The 20,685-nt window shown below is 46.1% G+C and overlaps 1 protein-coding gene across 1 annotated transcript; it reads right to left on the minus strand.

Moving 5' to 3' along the window:
• Positions 1 to 2,008: 2,008 nt before the first annotated feature.
• On the minus strand, positions 2,009 to 20,080 carry COG7 (component of oligomeric golgi complex 7). The gene is made up of 16 exons (XM_010002570.1): positions 19,931 to 20,080; positions 19,319 to 19,435; positions 18,954 to 19,122; positions 17,089 to 17,171; positions 16,200 to 16,322; positions 13,934 to 14,132; positions 11,815 to 11,942; positions 11,088 to 11,242; positions 9,845 to 9,961; positions 9,364 to 9,429; positions 8,464 to 8,650; positions 7,389 to 7,529; positions 6,844 to 6,927; positions 5,635 to 5,749; positions 3,736 to 3,879; positions 2,009 to 2,329 (listed from the first exon to the last, which is right to left on the minus strand). Exons 1-16 carry the CDS (start codon positions 20,051 to 20,053, stop codon positions 2,163 to 2,165), a joined length of 2,118 nt encoding a protein of 705 aa, XP_010000872.1. The 5' UTR covers positions 20,054 to 20,080; the 3' UTR covers positions 2,009 to 2,162.
• Positions 20,081 to 20,685: the final 605 nt, after the last annotated feature.

Below are 20,685 nucleotides of genomic sequence, written 5' to 3' on the forward strand. Positions count from 1 at the left end.
CAAGCCTTTCCCCTATGCCAAAGCACCCCCCCCCCAGCCCCTTGGGCTGCTGACCCAGCAGCGAGGAGCCAGGAGACTGCAGAGCTGCTTCCAGCCCTCTTCCAGGCACCCCCAAACACAGCCCCCAGACACCCCAGGGTGGGCACACAGAGCTGTAACAAAGGGGAATGGCAGCAGCAGGTCCAGGGTGGGAGCTGGCAGGGCTGACCCACCCAGCCCCTCACACCTTCAGCCCAGCCAGTGCCTGCCCCAGGCTGCTCACCCTCAAACACACAAGCAGCAGGCAAAGAACAGCCTCAAAACTCCTCAGCTTCTAGTGACAAGACAGGAGAAGGATGGGAGAGGCACAGTGAGATTCACCCATCTCACACCAAGAGTAAATGGGAACAGCATGTTCTCTGACAGGACACAGACAGTTTACTATTCCAGTTACTGCTGGTTTATAGAGGGCGTCTGACAACTAATAAAAAGGTGGAAAGTGTCTCAGGTACTTGACTTCAGGTCTCTACCAGCTTGGCTCTCTCCCCCAAATGGGCTGATTGCAGATAAATCTGCATGTGCCGAGGGGCTGTTTTCTCACTGCAGCAGCAGCTGAGCACAGGCAGGACCAGGCACAGAGCTGGGGACAGAGCTCTCCAGGGAAAGCCACCATGAATCACAGCCACACGAGAAGTCCCAACTCAATACAGCACCAAGTTCCCCATTCATTTGTGGCTTTTTTTAATGTACTTGTCATACCCTGAAACAAAAGAGTAAACATCTAACCAAAAACTTCGCCAAGAAAAAAAACCTTGCAGAAAAGAGATTTTACTTCCCTGCTTTGAAATTTTTTTAGGTGCCAAAATTCACAAAACTCAAAATCTATTTATAAAGCACTTCTGTTCTCTTCACCTCCCCAGAATGCAGGCTTGGCAGTAAAACATCACCAAAGTCCCGCTGAGAATAGCAAAAAATACTCAAAACACTCAAAAAATGCACAATCGGTAAAACACAAGCCCGTATCAGCATGTTACATGTTTGCTATAAAACACAGAGAAGATGCCAGTGTGACCAAAAAAGATGTGGGACTGCCTAGAAAAAAGGCAGGTATGGCAGGGAACCAGAGCCACCCAAGGGAGAACACAGCAGACGAAGGATTCCCTGAAGGAGCACAAGAAATGACAGATGCCCAACAGAGGCTGCTGGGGAAAAAACCAGACAAAAATATCTGTGGATGGGGCTGAACACAGGGTAGAGCAGCTTGAACCAAGCTAAGGAAAAAAGAGGCAAAGACATGGACACTGGGAAAAGAATTACTCACCTAATGCATCTGGTGGTAAAACAGAGAAAACTGCACAAGCAGATGGAGAGAAGGAGAAGAATTTTTTTCATTCCAAAAGTGAAGTTTGCAGGTGAGGTTGTACCCAGCACCATCTCACACAGCTGGCATTCCAGTTTTGGGCCCTGTTTGTATTCTGCCCAGTTTGCTCCCGAGAAAAAAAAAGCTGTGGGAGTGCTGGAAGCACACTTAGGCTAGACAAGATTTTCAGAAAGGTCTGTGTACCAGGCTTTAATAAATTTTACAAGAAGTTAACACTTTCCTTACATTTCTTATAAACTTCATAGCTTTCAGTAGAATGTATAAATCCCACGTGGAACAACCCACAAAACTGGTTTTATTCTCAGGGCTGAGCTTCATCATGCTCCATCTATTAACTGATGAGTCTGTCTTCTTGACTTGGTGAATAATGACAGACTTGAACAATGACCACTGCCTCCAGTTAGAAGAGCTTCCAATCAGTTGATCTTTGTTGCACCTACCCCATAATTTTAGATGCAGAATTGATTAAGTTTTCTGAAAACGCCAGTCATCTCACTGCCAGGAAGCACGAACTCTCCAGCAACCAGCAGAACACTGCTAGTCAGAAGCCAGTACTGATCAGCCTACTTAAGGCCCTCCAGATAGTTGTGGTAAATGGGGCTGTGGGACATTTCCCTTCATTTCTGAAGACGGAAAAACGGAACAAGCTTTTTCTAGACAAAGACATTTATTAAAAGTTGTTCAGAAAGAAACCCCCCTGATCCCCAGAGACGTTTTCACTGTCCTTGCAAAGCTCATGGGGAATTAAACCCAGCCCAGCAGTCCAGCCCCGGGGCAGAGCCCAGCAGCAAAGGGGTAACAGCTAACCCTCCAGGCCCCTGATGGCAGCGATGCTGCTGCCCATCCTGCGGGGCGCGCTCTGCGCAGCCTGCCCATAATCCTCTGGCTTTGCCTTCAGCAGGGATACAATGTTTTGCAGTGCTCTTGATGGCTGAAGGCCGAGGGCATCCATCACGTTTATTAGATAATCTGTAAGATTAAGGAGGAGCAGGTATTTGAGCAGGCAGCAGACACTGTGCAAATGAGAGTTACTTTCACAGCCACGGAAATCCTGTCACTGAGGGCTCAGAAACACAGACCAGCAGCCTGGTTCCCTCTGTCTCTGCTGACCCAGCTGCTTCTGGCTTCTTGAACACTAGAGGAGACAAACACCAGTTTTGCTCAGGGGACTGGGATGCATTCTGCCACAACGCCCTTGGGGTGCTCAGTGACCACAGGCACAGACTGAGGATCACAGTGAGGCTGCCAAAGGCAACGGGCTTGCAACAAAGCTGGGAAGTTCTGCAAGGAAAAAGGCTGTGGGGGCAGGAGGGAGTTCCAGCTCACTGATTCAAAGTCAGTTGGGGAATTAAGGATGGAAGGGAGAATGCTGAGCACTCAGCCACTAATCCACTCCTTCATTTTTAAGCAATGCAAAAGAAAAAACAATAAAGATTCAGGCTGAGTTCATTGATATTCAAGCACTTTCAGGTGAGCTAAGGAGGAGATACTGCCTGTATCCTTATTTTTGAGCTTGGCCATGGGGAAGCCAGCATCCATGATTTACAGCAGGGGAAGGACCAACTGGCATTTACAATAGCTGTATTGATCTTGTGGTGACACTTTCATCAGCTTTGGATAAGAAAAACCCATCTCCTCCATATCCTTCAGAAGCACCTTCCTAACACCGCCCATCAGCCCTCCCTGAGTCACTCTGCATGGCATGGGAGAAGGCAGGGATGAACAACACGTGCCAACTATCTCCCACTTTGCTGCTGTAAATCTCACTGACAGTGACTGTTGTCACCCAGCACCTCCAGAGCAGCACGAGGGCAGGGCAGCCATGGCAGGGCAGCTAATCCTACAGGCTCTATAAAAGAAGATGCTGGGCAAGTGCTCCACAACAATCTTTGGAAGGCCTGTAGCTGATCTCCCCTGCTTCAGCTATCAAACAGATGGAAGAGATCAACCAGCTGCCCCCTTTGTAAACCACTGGGGCACTTCCCAACAAGCCTGGCACTGGCTGAGTACCCCCTGCATGGCATTCACAGCAGCACAGGGCACTCGATGAGAAGGGAGGAGCAGTGCCACACTTGGAAGGATTATGTACAGAGCTTTCTTGCTAAGACTTGTAAGAGAATCCCCTCAGTTCAGGACTTTGACTTGCACAGTCAGAAACACAAAGCAGTGAAGAAGCAGAGATCACTGCAATTCCCTTGCAGAGGGATGGGACAGAACACTCTGGAGAGGGAAGCTGTGAACCAGCTGGGCATCAGATCAACACACTCACAATTAAAGGAGAAACCCAGGCTGCAGTTCCTTAAATCTAATGTAAGGAGAGAGCAGCCCAAGCATTATGGCAACAGCTCTCAGGCCCGTGTGTGCACCCATCTTACCAATGTCAGTGGCAAGCTGCTTTGTGGAATGCACCGTGAGCTCTGGGATCTGCAGGATGACCTCGCAGTAGGTCTGCATGGTAGCCCTGGCTATGGAGCCCAGCCAGTAGTCAGCCATGTTGTCCAGCTCAGGCAACTCATCTCCTGGACAGAAAATTCTCATTAGCTGTCAGTCTCACTCACCTGCATTTGCTAGTTTTGTAACAAAACATCATTCACAAATGGTTGGCTGTTTCTTCAACAGGACATGAAGGTATTCATTAAGGTTCAGAGTTTATCAGCTGGTTTTGGAGTAGTCAAAGCCGTCACATATCCTCCCTGATCCTGTACAACACTGAAAGTTAGCTCAGGACCCAAAGCATTTTACGCCCTTCTGTGACTTCCCCATCTAAGTAATTTGCAAAGGGCTGGCAGGTGACTAGGCTGGGATCAGGAGCACTGCCTGGCATCTCCTACAGGATCATCTTCCAAGAGTAGTTTACAAACTACTGCAATGACAAGGATTCATAGGGGTTTTTCAAGCCCCAAAGGCATTCTGTGTTCATCAGTGTTTTGAAGATTAACAAGCTGTTAAACATAAAACCACCTGCAGAACCCACTGCCATTCCTGCAGCACTGGGGGCTTAATCACTGTGGCTGGTGTCTCAACTCTGCAGACTCAGGTGGCACTGGAAGTAGCAGTGGAGCTTTAATGATTTTTCAGGAGTTAATATAGGATGAAGGAGGCATTTAAATGAAGTGGTCAGCACTGCAGAATTGTGTCCTTACTGAGCAAAAACTTGACTATGGAGAATAGAACACATGGTCGGACTCTTAAGAAATTTCCTAAGATGCAAAACCTGTCCAAACCAAGAGAGACAGCAGAGCAGTTTCTGACCACGGGCTGCTAACCTTTGTCACAGAAGGGCACAGGTTAGCATGTTGTTTTTCCTGAATTTACAGACCAAAGAGGCAGAAGGAAACAAGTAAATAAGATTAGTATCCTGCTTGAGAACAAATATCTATTCCTGAAAAAAAGAGCTCAGGGGCTCCTCTTTTTCTAGCAAAAAATGAAGGGGCTGAAGGTCATGGAGAACCATATATTTTATACTACAAGTGATTAGTGTAAGATTAAGCTTACAAGACTTTCTCTCCAGATTTCACTAGGGTCTGAAGCTGGAAAGCTTCACACTGGGTTAGTTCTTGGCAGCAGCTGTTGTAAGATTCTCCAGCTGGGGATAGAACACACTGCATGATCACTGATGCAGGGCTGCTTTCTTCAGCAGATGGGGATTCACACGAGAGGGTCAGCCAACCTAACAACTCACCACTTCTAAACATGGTCACAAGCTTCCTCCTTTCCTACTCCCTGCTGTGCACTCCTGCCAGCTCTGTTCTACAGTGGCCCTCTCAGGAAGTTGATTTAAATTCCTTTACTGACATACTTTTGAGAGAAACTAGGCCAGAAAAAAAAAAAGTGAACACTTTTCTGTGGAGTTAATGAATGGAAGCAGCCCTAGTGTGGAACCCGCACAGAGGAGAGGGCAGGAGTGCTGTGCTGGAGCAGGACTCCACAAGCCCAACTGCTCCGGGAACCAAACTCCAAGGGACAGGCTGAGAAGGAGTAGAAGCCACAAAAGCAAACTTGAGAAGTTCCTTCAGACTCTGCACCCAAACCATAATTTTAACGAACACTGAACTTCAATAGCCCCAGCTAAAGATTCTGGTTTGAATGAAACAAAAAAAGTTGTACTCCTTAATTAAGAGGCTCCTCCTGGGTCTTACCAAGAGACTCTCGGAAGAAACAGCATGACTAGAGGACAGGAAATGGATCTCAGTTTGTGTCCATAGCACAGCACACCCCTGTACTATCAAGTGGTGAAAGCTTTCCCCCAAACACTTCTAGTCTTTTCACCCTACCTTGTTCTGGGGGGTAAGGCAGTTTTCCAGCATGTAATGCCAGTTCCAAAGCAGAATCCTCTTGAGTGACAAACGGCTCAAGGTGGAGAGGAAGCGACATAATGTATTGCCCAATCTAGAATAAAAGCACAAAGAGCTGAGTCACTGAACAAATGTGAAGCAAGCATTTTGCTAGAGAGTCAACTGCAGCAATCCACATCTGAAATCAGAAAGCTGAGCTTGACAGCAATACACTAATCCATGTTTGTTAGACACAAATTGTCTCTTGCTCATCATTATACTTTGCGCAAGAAAATTTTTCACGAGGGCAGAGAACTAGCCATTGAGACAATCATGTTAAGAAAAACCTGTTCAGAGAGCTGTTATTGTAAGCAAATCTTTGATTTCTTGAGTGTTTCTGGAAATTTCTTTTCTAGTGCTGAATCTAAGAGACTGAACCAAACAAAACCACAGAAGAGGACACAAGAATTCAAGTGACAATACAATAATTAGCTACAGAAATGTATCACTCTTGAACAGGGAGAATCCATTCCCTGTGTGATGTACAGCATGACACTAACAAAAAAACCTTACTTATCAAATTGTACTTTGTATTGAAATAATAATTGCAGCTGATATTAAAATCTGAACTGCAAATCTGGCAGGGACTTGAAAACACCAATCAGGAGAATGGGAGAGCAACCAGCAGACTGAGGAGTGCCTGGGCAGAAGGAATGAACCACCTGCTCTCCTGTTCCACTTGGACACCCCACTGCCAGAAAGGTTTCATTGTTATTCCATCAGAAAAGAAACCAGGGAGTCACACAGGGATTAGAAGGGTAAGAACTCAAGACTTTAACTTCAGAGTGTGATTAAATCACCCCAATGCACATTGGAGGAAATTCTAGGCTACATGGGCTGCATTCACCCCCAAAACAAAAGCTTGCACTTCCCATTCTGTTACGAGTTCACTGTGAACAGTACAGTACAACATAGAAAAACTTCTCCTTGTGCCTCCCATGTTCTTTTGCTACTCCAGAACTTGACAGAGATGTCACAAAAGCTGCAAAAAATGGGACAACCTAACAGATGAGTGCTGGACCACTGAGAGCATCTACCAACATCATACAACAATTTTAGCAAATACTGTGATTTTACAAAAAACTGGGGAAACACAGAAGGGATTCCCACAGCATTGGGCTTCCAGTAAATACCTCTGCATGCTCTTACATTGCTGATGTATTCCAGAGGAGTCAGGCTGAAGTTTGGCAGGTCATCTGTCAGGGTCTCCCCAGTGCCCCCAGAGCTCCAGCCCTGTAAGGCAAGAGATGCAGAATGAATCTCTGACTCCTTGGAGCATGAAGTCAACTGGCATTCTAGGAAGGGATGCCCCAGCAACATGATCTGTGAATACCCAAGGACTTCTAGAAGGCAGAACACAGATGGCAAGAAAACAGTTACTCTTGTCCTCCTTCAGGCCCAAATTACACACACCCTTTCCACACAGCTCCCTGAGGAAAACACAGGCTCACAGAGGTTAGAAAAGCAACACCTCAGACAAACATCGGAGCCTGCAAACACAGCAGCTGCTGTGAGTGCTGTGGATGGAGAGAGCTAAACTTTTCCACTGAGGGTAGCTCAGGGAACAAACGTGATACCAAAGGGAAACATTCTGATAAGGAGAAAGGTAAGCAGCACTGAGCTGTGCTCCACCCCTGGGGATCTCACGGGTAAACTTCGCCAGTTCAGGTCAGGCTGATGTGCCCAGAACTCACCTCCATCTTTGGAACGAGCAGGAGTTGCTGTTTGATGCGAAGGAAAACGGAGTCAAAAGCCAAGTGATGTGCCAGCTGGTTGAGGCGGCCCAGGGCGGATCGTGAGGAAGACAACAGGTTGTGGTTACTGGTGCCCTTTTCCTAACACACAGGAAAATGTTTCCATACAGAAGTCATTAAACTGTCCACAGAGAAGCAGTGTGAACACTCTTAGAAAGGTCTGTATTAGGTCACCCTAACACAGGAGAGCTTTCCGCTGTCATGGCACAGCCCTTCTCCTTTGGGATGCTCCCTGACATGGAGCACACAGGATCCACATCACGCTCCAGCCACGCCGGGCGCCAGAACAGGCCAGACACTGAGGGACATCCTGAGAAGGTGGCAAAAGTGCCTTTTACTACTAAACGACTGCCTGTATGGAATGCAGCAGGAGTTCTAGGTGAAGGGGACAGCACGTGGCTGTTTAGCAAAGGTTTAAAGTCAACCCTGCAACACAAGTTGCAAGTCAACCAAATGCAAAAGAAATCAAAATATTCAGTGGAAATCAGACACAGAACTCATAACCTTGACTTCTCTACTACATGTGACCAGCAATGGCAAACATAACTTAGATCCACACGAAGATAATTGGAGTCATTCTACCCTGTTCACAGATGCATGCATGAATGATCCTGCAGAATTATATTTCAGAATGGATCTGGCAGCTGAGTAAGTGGCAAAGAAAGTCATGAGAAGCCAGGATGTGGGCTCCAGAGTTTGAGATGGCTCCAACACATCCTCTCCAATGCTTTCTGCCACAAAATCCCCCTCACTTGAACTGACAAGGACATATTCACAAAACACAGTCAGGATCTGGAGAGAGATGAAATGAGCCCAGGCTTCCTGCGTTCGGACATTTCATCTCTCAGCAGATTAATCAGTGTCTCTGTGGAAGGCTTAGAACACAGCCCATCAACAGGCTGCAGCTCAGGGTGAAATGTTATCAGGCTGGAGGGGAAATCCAGCTCTCATCTACCAAACGTGTCCTCAACAGCATCCTATAACAGAGGCAGGCTCTCCCAAGCACCAAAGTTACCTTTAGAGTGTAAAGTGTCTCCATAAGGCTAGCATATTCGGATGGATTTTCCTTCATAAGGTAATTGTATTCCTGCCAGGGATTCTTTACAGAGCTCTTCTTTTCTGCAGAACTGGTATCCTGAAGGCCAGAAAAACTACAAGGGCTGTAGGAGTCTGAGAGATACTTCCCAGCAGTTGACAAAATCCTGAAAAAAAGTACAAAAGTTACCAGCAAAATCATCTGAAATCAGCACTTGGACCAACACTCCCTTTATCTACTTCAAGTGAGAGAGTATCCATTGGAGGCCAGCACTACTCTCATGTCTACTGTGCAACTCAAATACTGCACAAATATTGAGATGAAAAAGACAGGATTGTTGTCTCAGAACATCCAGCAAACAGGGAAGAAGCTCAGGCTCCTGAGCACTACAGGCCGTGGTATCCCATCCAAAGCACTGAAGTCAGACCAAAGCATTTGGAGGTGCAGGAGCTGAGTGGGGCACTGCTGACAGGCAGCAAAAGAGCTGCACTGCACTGCACTGCCCCGCGGCTCCTCAGGTTACAAGGAATCGATTAGTTAAGGCACACCCAGCTTCACTTCAGCTAATGATTCATGTCACAAGGGGGGTGAGAATCTGGCCAATTTCATCTGGTGGAAAATTCCTCCCTGACCCCAACCTGGCAGTCCATTTACTGCCCAGCCAGGCAGCCATGGAAAGGGATTCCTGTGACTGTCAGAGCACACGGCTGAGCGGAACAGTCTGTGCCCATCTCTGACACTTCAGGAGGGGCAGAGGGGAAAACCACAGTGGTTCTGCTCCCCCTCCACAGTCTACGCAATCAAAGTCCCTTGGGGTTTGTTTTCTTTCAACTTGGTCCCTATGCTGACAGCTCATGAATTAAGCTCAGCAAAGCTTACCTGTTGGCCAGTTGCTGCTCAAAATCTCCACACTGACGAAGGAGCTCACCACAAGTAGTAATTATCCTGGGAAAGAACAAAACAAAACCACATGTTGAGAGATTTGAGGCAGATAATGCCAGACCCTCTCCAGACAACCCATCTCAGACACATGTCAACTAATAAAATGTAGTAACCAAACCACAGCCCACAGGGGACACATCTGTCGGGAGTTACTCTGGCTATTAACTCTGCATCCATTTGATCACTGATTTATTTTTTTTGCCCAAGAGCCTCATCCACAGGTGACTTCTCGTCAAGCACTTCTGTGCCAGCAGCAACCTGAAACCCAGTCACCAACACCGAGCTCCCAGCAGCACTGCAGCTCAGTAGGCATTCCCCTGCCTTCTGCACTAGGAACCATGCAAATCAACCCCAGTAATTCCCTGCCAACTTTGATACAAAAATCAGTTTGAGCGGCACAAAAGAAAATCCCCTTTACCGGACAGAGTTTTGGAATGCAGTCCAGTCCTCCTGGAAGAGGGAATCTGATGGCACATCATCCAGTTTACATTTCTTTCTTATAGACTGCAATGTATGTGTAAAGTCAGACGTGTACCTGCAATGAGAAATGGAGGAGAGAGAAACACCCACATAAGGGAATAGGCTGAAGAGCAGCACAACTGCACATCCTGTCCTCTATAAGGGCCAGAAAAGCCAAAAGGAGTCCAGAAGAGATGCTGTTGTTCCACTCCAAACACAGGGATGTGAAGAACTGACCAGCCACAGCCCACCCAAGCCTGCACCAGGAGACAGGGAGAAACTCAAGAGTAACAGATGCTGTGTGACTACTTCATTTTGTTGCATAGGGGTTCCTAGGAACTCTTCATTCCCATAAGAAGGGGTGACTAAAACATTTTTGTTACCACCACATCAACTGTATCTCTTACCAAAAAAACCAGAAAAAGTTTATAAGGCTACTGCTACTCCAACATCACTTGGCCCTTACTCCAGGAACACAATTACAACAATCTCATGAATTTGTTTTCTCAGCTACTCCCCAGATGAGAACATGGATAAAAAGGAGAACATTTTGTTTTCCACACACCCCGTGTTTCTTTTTTAAATAATGCCCATAAGCTGGAGGCATGCACACTGCCATGTAATTGCCTATAAAGGTGAGATCAGAGACGTGTACTTTCCTCTCTCCTTTTCCTCACAGGGCAGCAAGGTAAGAGTTTGATTTATAACTTGTGAGCAGTTCTTTCAATGTTAGGGAAGAATAAGGAGGTGGTCAGTACTGGAATATGACCTAAGCTGGCTTGTGATACCTTAAGACAAGAACTTAAGTGAACCTCACTCACTAGGGTATCTTGCACATACAGGTAGATTCTAAAAGTGAGGCCTCTGGTCCCAGAAAGTACACATTTCCTTGCTGAGTTTTACATTCATCAGCCTCATTTGTCTTTGTCCTACTCTGTTTTGAGAAACATTTTTCCCTCCAAAACTATTTAATAAAAATGAAAACTCAGTCCAGCTAGACCAGAAAACAATCACAAAAAGTCTTCCATTTAGCTTCTGTTTTTCCCCCAAGAAACAATCACTGCCTGAATGAAGTGACAGAAGGGGACATAACATGACCCCTATTACGGTTATAGATCCTTTCTGCTCAAGTCCTTGGCCACAAACAGAATACCTGCTACTCCCTTGGTATAACATGCAGCAGTGCAGCTAAAAGCACCTACTTTGTGAACAAAGCTTTCAGGGCCTTGAGAAGCCCACACACCCCCAGTCCATCGGTGAGTTTAACGCAGTTGTCAATGGCTCCAGAAGCCAGAATGAAGAGTTTATTAACGGAATGGTTCAGCTCCTGGACACAGTCGATTACTTCCCAGTGCTCCTAAATAACAACAACAACAACAAAGTTGAGTCTGACTCTTCTTTCAGTGAGTGTCCAGGCATTAAATACACCTTGTGCAGCACATTTTTCTCTCAGTATCCCTCAGTCTCATGACACACTTCAGGGAGAACAATGCTGGTTGCTTCCACCCTCCTACATAGGTAGGAGAAGCCAGGCTATCAGACCCTGTGTTTACCACGTCCTCTGGCAAAGACAGTTCTGCCAACAATGAATCTTTCACAAAACAGACTTTTCTCCCCCCAACCTTGCCCTTAATAAATCTTATTGAGCCTGAGGCAGGCTCTTGGTTGACAGCAATATTTCTCCAGCAGATCCACACAGAGCCAGTTACTGGAGGAGCAGAAGAAAGAGCTACCCCAGCCTGAGAGTGCTGCTGAAATTAACTTCATTTCTTAAACAAAATTTACTTAACAGTATCAAAATATACTGCAAACAGGAAACATTACCAAACAACTAGAGGAGGAAAGAGAGCAGCAACTATGGCAAAGCCCCTCTACTGAGCAGAGGCTCAAGCCTCTCCCCCCATAGTTGAACAGAGACCACTACGTTACCAAGGGCACAGCACTGATCTGAATGAGGAGGTTTTCTTCTTCCAGGTCCCCATACTCAAGCTGATAGGGCTTGTATGGACCATACACTGCTTCCACCAGCTCCAGCACTTTTACCAGGTTCTGCTCCTCTACAAAGAATCAGATGTTTAGTTTGGGCTTGGAATGTTGCCCAACAGCTTTAAGTCTCAACTACACAGATAACTTTTTTCCCTTTTTTTTAACAGCAACATTATAATCTCTACCTGTTTCCTAAAATCAATATGTTCTACCTCAACAAGTGCCTCAAGAACATTATCGCTCACTGCTCCAAAACAACCTGGTGACAAAAATCTAATAAACATTCCAACCTACAGGAAGGAAGGTATTGAAACCATTTGAGAAGTGAAACACATTATACCCACAACTCAAAACAGAGGACATCTTCTCCTACCAGAAAGCCTGGTTGATACTTTAAACAACTGACACTAACTCAATTCACTTAGCACTCCTACTTCATGGTGCTCACCAACCAGAGCTGAATGTGAACCATGAACCTTAGTTCATCTCAGTGCCATTCTGTGGAGCAGGGAACTGCAAACCCAAACAAAAACCAGGTCTGGGTGGTTATTTCTCAAACCAGAACTGGACACTTACTGTTACTGTCAAGTTCTGCCAAGCTCAAATGAGCAGCAAAACAGAATTGCTTTGAATGCTGGGTATAAGGAAAAGCTTTTACACCCTAAGGACAGACAAGCAATAGAGCAGGCTGTCCAAAGCCTGTGCTATCTCTGTACTTGGACATTTTCCAGATCAGACTGGATAACAGCCTGAGTAACATGGTCTGAACTCATGGTGGACCTTGCTTGGAGCAGGAGGTTGGACGAGGTCCCTTCCAACCCAAATTATCTCATGAATCATAACTGAACCCTCCCCTCACATACACACACAGGAACTGGTTTGGACCTGCTCTGCTGAGTCACCCAGCTTTTCCATTTTTGAGATATTTCTCTTCCCAAACACCTTATTCCACTGAAAAAGAGATGAAAATAAAGAGCTTTTTTTTAACGCCCAGTTCAGCAGCTGTCTTCCTATTCCATAATTTTCTAGAATTTTATATTGTACTTCTAACTTTCTAGTCACTTCTATTATGAACCACAAATTAAACTAAGCCAAGGATAGAAAATGACTGTCAAGAGCAAACAATCACAGACAACAAAACCAGACACAGTGACAGCCATACTCCCTGAACTTGCCCAGTAATGATAATTTAAATGATCAAGTAGGAATCTGGGTTTAAATAGCTCAAGACAATGTTATGAGGAACCAAACACAGGAAATACAGCATTAGGAATGCCCCATTAGCTTTAATTTGGGATTTTCCCATACCCAGTCTTTGAAGGGGCCCCACTAGATTAACCAAGGACTATAAATAGCCAACAGTTCAAGTCAGGCATAAACCTGTGTAAACACAGCACCTCACTGCGTTGTGGTTTGTGGGAATTATTCATCAAGTGATGACCAAAATGAGACGACAAACACGACAGGGTAAGGAAAGCTCAGATTAGGTTTTGAACCAAACAACGAGGATGCTGCCAAGGAATAAACCACCAACAGTTCAGAAACAGAACCTGGCCTTGCATTTTCACTTGATTAAAAACACATGCAAGCAGCAACACAAAAAAAGCAAAATAAAATTTAAGCATCCACAATGGATGCAGCTTTCAAACAGGTTTTCTCTTGTTTAGTAAGGTGTGACTTAATTCCAGGAAACTCCTTGACTTTTACGGTTTGTGAGCTTTCGCAACGGGTTCCACAGATAGCTTCCCTCCAGATATTTCCTCATCTGTTTGACAGAAGAAATACTAATGCTTGTAAAAGAAAAAGCATTAAGTATTATTTACCCAAGTCAGCAAGCATGCTCAGCACAGGTCTGCTTCAGTAAACTCATTCAGAACTGTGTCAATATATTTAGTGTAAGATACAGACACATATACACACAAAGGCGCAAACGCCACATAACTGGTCAACACTACAGAAGAGATAATCCCTCACTCCACGTAAAACTAAACAAAATCCCACAATGGAACTTGTCAAAGCCGTTGGTAGAACAGGATGACAAAACCCAGTGCCCAAGCCTTACTCAGGTTTGGCAGCATGGCGACCTCCAGCCCCTTGGCAAAGTGGGTGGTGGCATCATAGAGCTCCAGCAGCTTACTCAGCTTGGTCTCCTGGCCCGTTCTCTCCATGGCAGTGCTGAGGCAGACAGGGATGGAAGGCACCAGAGCTCCCAGAGTTTGAATCAACAGTACAGTCACAATTTCATGAGGGTTCTTGAAAACCTGTGGCAACAGAAGATCTATTAGCAAAAGCAGGTTATCTCTGAGGAACATGACAAGCAGCAGAGAGAAGCAGATAGCTTCCAGAGAGAGCTCCACAACCTACAGACTATGTGTCACAGCCTCCACAAAGAAAATGACAGACTGTCCCACTGCAAACGGAGAAGGTCCTGTCCATCCAGGGGCTGATACCTTCCTCAGCCCTTCTGAACACAGGATCAGCACCACTTCCAGAGGCAATCGTGCCCTCCATAGTCTTCCTCATGCCCTTGCCACAGAGACCTGGGCTACTCACACAGAGGGTGTCCTGGTTTGGGCCAGGATGAAGCCAATTCATCAAGCAGAATGGTTGGGTTTGAAGATGCTGTCAGCAGAGAGGCAGACTGCCAGAGCCAGGGAGTAAAGAGCTGGGAGAGACAGCAGCAGCCTGACCTGGATTTTTCCACACCCAGCACAGAAAACTGGGCTGGGCGTGTGCTTCTTTCTATTGAAGAGTTAATATAAGATTACCTATTGGTGAGAGACAAGGATGTACAGATCAAGATGACATTTTGTGCACTAACAGATCACAGATTCCTCAGATGACATGAGCTCCCAACCAAAAGGGAACAAACAAAAATCTGAAATACCTCACAAGGGTTAAAAATACCAAAAGAGGTCTGCTAGGACTGCAAGAACCTGGCTGGCCTGGCACACAGGACAGCCCAACTGCAGCAGGGCAACACCCAGGATACTGTCGTAACAGGGCTTGGGATACAGCAGTCAAGGAACTAGAAGACAGGTGTAGGCCAAAACCTGAACTCAGCAGAACACAAACACTGCAGCAATTCAAAAAAACACCTGCAGAAAAGGGCACACACTCACTTTACAGTGTGTTGGGGAAAATCTTAAAGATCAGTAAAATATGAAGAAACAGCCCTGTACCATGACCTAAATTACTGGTCAGATAGGCACAAGTCTGTACTGGAAAGGCTAGAAAGACTGGAATCAGCTAAGAACTTTCATTTACATGCACCACCCTCAACTCCACTAGCATAAAATGCATTACAGCCTTTTATTGGGTCTTTTTTGTCAGCTATTCCTGCTCATCTGCTTTAAAAACTGGGATCTCCAGAAGCCTCCTGCCGCAAGGTCGCCATGGATACTCAAAAGCATGAAAAAGGTCCAAGAATTCTTCAGAAAACAAAAGCAACACAGGAGATGGAGTGACACGAGCTTTGTCCTATGTGCCATTTCTCTCGCACAATCTCCAGTTCAAAGAGTATCTCCTAAAATGTAAGCTGACATCTGACCTGTCATGCACATCAAATCATTAGGCAGAAAAAACACAGTTCAAGGAAAGGCTGAGCTCCTCTGCAGAACAGGCCTAGCACCTGCACCAGGCTTCGTAACATGAAGATAAGAATCTCTTACCCTTCATGGATGAAAAACTCAACAATAGAAACTTATTTCTCCATTTCACTGAAGGACAATAACTTTTTTTGGATCCTTGGCAGGAAAAACAAGCACATGGACTCTAATGGGTGATAGCAGAAGTCCTCAATATCTTACACAGAGTGACATGAATCAGTCCCATATGACCTTGAGGGCCTCCTCCAGGCCAAGTGATAAAGCAATTCAGGCATTTCGAATGTCTTGCAACAGCACACATTTGCAAAACCAACAAATTAGGTCTAACTTAAGATACAGATGAAAGTGATAGAGCAGCTTTAATGTCAATAACACAGCAACCTTGCTGTCGGTAGAACACCAGAAATCAAATCTTGTCTGGAAGTGCTGGACAATAAAAGGAAAGCAGGCTGGAGGCCCTGTCCTGTACTGGTGAGGCACAGGGTAACACCCAAAGAGCGTGCACCTGCCAGCTATTCTGAGCTTGATGAGAGCTGAGAGCATGTGTTCCTTCTTGTCCTCTCCCACACACTGCCCCTGTGCTGCCCACTGCCCCAGCAGCACCCACTGCCCCAGGAGCACCCACTGCACCTGTGCTGCCCACTGCCCCAGCAGCACCCACTGCCCCAGGAGCACCCACTGCACCTGTGCTGCCCACTGCCCCAGGAGCACCCACTGCACCTGTGCTGCCCACTGCAGCTGCGTGTGCCAGGTCCCCAGGAGCGTGTCGTACAGCTCAGTCAACTGGCGATGTAAGCTCAGGTCTCTCTGGCAAAGATCCTGCCACGCTGCCACCTGCTGCACCTGCAGGGGCAAGGAGAACTGTTGAGAGGAGAACTGACAACCCACAGGTTTTATTCAAATCAAGAACTTCCCATGCCAAGCACTTTTGCTGAAACACAATGCCCACCCCTGCTCCTCTCTCCAGATTTCAGCATTGCACTTTGCCATAATTCAGCACCACAGAAGGAAAAGACTTCCAGTATGAAGCTAGAGGCTTCTGAGTTGATTCAAAGATTTAATTAACATCGGTATTTTACTCATAAAATGAGACTGTAACTGATACCCCCACATAATAGTTGAAATACTTGGCAAGCCCCAACCTTGAACTTAATCCTCAAAAGTCACAGTCATGAGAGAATTTTTGAGGATCAGGTTATGGCTACAGAACTGTCTGGAATTCCAACTTTTAATCTTACCTGAAAAGAGTTTACAGAAGTCAGCAGCTGGCAAGTGGGAGTAATAAAGTTATTGCTGACATAGCCACATCCCAGAAAAGCAAAGCATGGCCATAAGGCACAGAGAAATCAAGCAGAACACACATATCTTATGTCTACTGCAGTTAGGATCACAAAGCCCTGAATGGAGAATTACTCCCAAAATACAGGGAGTAACCAAAGCTAATCAGAGCCAGAAGAGAAGTCAAGGAATGAAAAGTGGAAAAAAAGAACAGATTCTATCCTCCCGCGAGCAGGAAAGGCAAAATACACGAGGTAGTAGCTCCCCCTGCAGCCCAAGCCGAGCAAGAATTCAGATGTTCTCTGATGCATTAAAGTATTACAACACTTACCTTGTGACATTTATAATAATAAGCAAGAAGCTGGGGCATCCGATCAATTTCAGTGAAGACTTTAACAAACGTTTTTGCCTGATCTAAACAAAAAAAATCACGGGCAATTAACAGTCAGTCTTGAACTGAGGGTGAGACCCTTGTCAAACAGCAAGAGAATTCTCTTAAGACAGCATGCACAGCAGCCTGAATAGAGACACACTTTTGTTGGCTTGTCTTCTCTAACGGGAGCAGAACTGTCTGGAATCCACATTCAAACAAGAACAGCTAGACAGAAGGAATGAATTTCACTTCTTAAATTTAAACTTCTTAATCAGCGAAGGTATCTGCTATTAAAGACAGATAAGACCAGAGCATTTGCTAGGAAGAGAGCATTATTTTCCAGAAACAAGCTGTTATCTACAGAACTAGAACACAGCCCAGCTTTGCTCTCAGAACTCCTCAAACCAAGGAGCTGCCTTGAGACTGACCAGTGGCATAGTCAGCTCCTACACCAGGCTTCCAAATCCAAGCTCCTCAAAAAGTCTGTCCACAAAATTAGTTAGAAATAGGCCTTGCTTTTCAAACAGGACTCAGAAGGCAGATAAACTAGAACACTAAGTAACTTGAAGTGCTGCTTAGCTGTGGAAGTCACTGAACACAGGCTCTCTGGGGAGGCATTTGTGGACTTGTATTGCATTTCTAGGAGCTAGACTCCAGGAAAACACTGCACAGCAAACAGAATAACTCTCTTCAACGGGAAAAAAGCCTGTATCTCCACATGCCCAGGACAGACTTTGAAAGAGAATGCAAACAATGCTCCAAGTTAACTATTCTGAGCAGCATGCCTAAGCAAAGGGCCTCGCACCAGCAGACCTGCTGCCAGCAGCTTCTTGCACCTGTTTTCTTTTGTTTCAAAGCATATGAATATCAATTTACTTTCATCCTAAACAGACGAAATATTCCAAAACATAATCCTGTGTCTTGAACTTGTAAAGGTTAATGAACTGCAACAGCAGAAAAAAGACATGGGACCTACCATAAAGGTGATGAGCACAACCCAAGACATAAGGAGGCTGTGCAAAGAAGGAAAGCCAGCAGAGGAATGGGAGAGAGAAAGGAGAGATCTACAGGAAGGATTAAGCACATTTGTTAGAAGCACAGAGCTCCTTCCCTCCTCTGCTCCCTTCAGCTGTCTGCAGTCTGGCACTGCTGTGCTTGCCTTCCCCTAGACAGGACCCTCACATAGCACCTGCACCTCACAGCCCTGCAGCCCCAGACACTCACTGGGACCTCGAGGTGTGCACAGATCAGAGGCATCGACCAGAACCTCTTCAGAAGTGCTGTGACTGGAGGAGTGGGAAGGAGGAACAAAAAGAACAGTCCAGAAAATCACATCTTCTAAAGACCGCTTATAAAAAACTTCAGAAGGTAGTAAGGAGGCAGAATATTTCCAAACACATTTCTTTCCTGACTACAACACCAAGCCCCAACAGAAAAGCCCAGCAGCACTACGATAATGCAAAACCAGAGGCCTCCTGCTTACTTGCACAGCCCCCCCACTGGAGGACATCCATGCATAACTAACCCATGCCAGCAGAGCACGCTGCCTCAGCACCTCCACTTCACACAGCCTATAAAACCAGCCCACATTTTCCCTATTCCCCACAGTGGCCACAGGTGCACCAAACTACAGGAGAATCAAAGATGCACCTGGACCACAGGCAGCTGCAGAGCCCAGAACATTTCTTGGCATCTGGCTCCACCAGAAAACACACCTGATGCGGTGCTAGGAGCCTTCTGGACATATATGTCCCATCCAAACAATTTATTCTTAAAGAAAATAAACTCCATGCTGATGGTGAAAAACCCCAAGCCTTACTGACCCACAGACTGGGAGTTGAAAGCAGCGACAATCTGCGTGCTGGCCATGGCCTCCAGGCGGTTCTTCAGGGCCTCCAGGTGCACACACTTCTCAGAGTAATCTGGCGTGTCCACCAGCATGGCCAGGCTGCTCTGCATGCTCGTCAGCTTGGCTGCAATCACAGACACGTCCTGCCAGCAGGGAAAGGCAACCTGGTCACTGAGAGGGACCTCAGGAAGCCAGAATGTACCATAAGGATACTTTACTGCATAATGATACTTTACCAACAGGTGCATGTTTTTAAGTCACTTCAAAAGCCTACTTTTAAACACAGTCTCCCTGGATAGCTGAAGGAGCAAAGAACAGAAAGAATTACAGTGCATCTACCTGTGTCTTAAGAGTCTCTTCAATGTCTGCACTTAACGTGCTCCATTTGTCTGCTTCCTGAAGGGACTCAGCAGCCAACTGCATCCGAGATTTCACTCGGTCAATCTCTACCAGGACCTGAAGGAAAACAAGCAAGATGTTGTCCACTGACACAACAGATGGGTACCACAGATACTTACACTAGTGGAGTTATTGTTGGCTTGGATTTTTAAAACTGGGTGAAAAGATCACGCTGTTACAAGGAGGAAGGAGCTGGCTAAAAGAGTAGAGATGTTGAATCAACTTCCAAAGACAAACAACAAAACACCACTTTGAATTTTGGATCTGTACTTTTAGTATCTGCTTTGCCTGAAAAATGCTACACACCCCAGGTTACAAAAGGCAGAAATCAGGGTCACCAGCCAGGTAACTCTGTCTGAACTGAAACATGACCAGCTGCTCCAAAGGAAATGCAGATTGCACTGGTCTGTGTCACACCCACTTTTCTACTAATAATGCTGAAAGAAGTGTTTTTGTCTATCTTGAGATCACAAGATTGTTTAACATGAACAAGCCTGGAAACTTGTACAATTCATAAGTTGCAGATAAACATTAAGTAAGACAAGAACCCACCTGCATTGACTGAGCTGTGTCTTCTTCAAATTTCTTGATATCTTCTTTAACAAGGATCATTTGCTCCTTCAGGAATGTTGCCTCCTGTTTCAAGACTTCCACTTCCCGGAGAACTCTGGGCATGTTCTGCAGAGCCTGGTGGCTTGTTTCTACAGAAACACCAAAAGATACAATGAGGAGGCCTGAGGGCTCCTGCAGGCGAGAGGGAGTTTTTAAATAATCTTATAGAATCCCAGACTGGTTTGGGTTGGAAAGGGCCTCAAGGACCATCTAGTGCCAAGAGCCCTGCATGGGCAGGGACACCTCCCACTAGACCAGGCTGCTCCAAACCTCATCCTAGTGGCCCTGAACACCTACAGGGATGGAGGAGCCAGAGCCTCCCTGGGCAACCTGGGCCAGGGAACTCCTCACAGCAAAGAATTTATTCCTAATATCTAAACTAAATCTCTCCAGTCATCAACACTTAAAAAACCCCACACAAAACCAAAGCAAAACAGCAAACGAGAAAATTTAAGAGCAACTTTAAAATTTAAATATGCACTTTATCACAGAATAATTTCGGTTGGAAAAGACCTCCCAGATCACCAAGCCCAGCCGTTACCGCAGCACCGCCGAGGCCACCGCGGACACAGGTCCCCGGGTGCCACGTCTGCGGGAGGTGAGGCACCTGCAGGCAGGTGAGGCACCTGCACACAGGTGAGGCACCGCACGCAGGTGAAGCACCGCACGCAGGTGAGGCACCCGCACGCAGGTGA

The sequence above is a fragment of the Chaetura pelagica genome, unplaced genomic scaffold, assembly GCF_000747805.2.
Source record: "Chaetura pelagica isolate M959 unplaced genomic scaffold, ChaPel_1.0 scaffold438, whole genome shotgun sequence".
Lineage (NCBI taxonomy): Eukaryota > Metazoa > Chordata > Aves > Apodiformes > Apodidae > Chaetura > Chaetura pelagica.

What these genes read in the sequence shown, in the direction of transcription:
- COG7 (XM_010002570.1), bottom strand. Translation starts at nt 20,053, where the DNA reads ATGCCCAGAGTTCTCCGGGAAGTGGAAGTCTTGAAACAGGAGGCAACA. An exon ending in AAGAGACTCTTAAGACACAG is followed by an intron (nt 19,123 to 19,318) that starts GTAGATGCACTG and finishes CCCTGCTGGCAG; the next exon opens with GACGTGTCTGTGATTGCAGC. An exon ending in CTGAAAGCTTTGTTCACAAA is followed by an intron (nt 9,962 to 11,087) that starts GTAGGTGCTTTT and finishes TTCTCATTGCAG; the next exon opens with GTACACGTCTGACTTTACAC.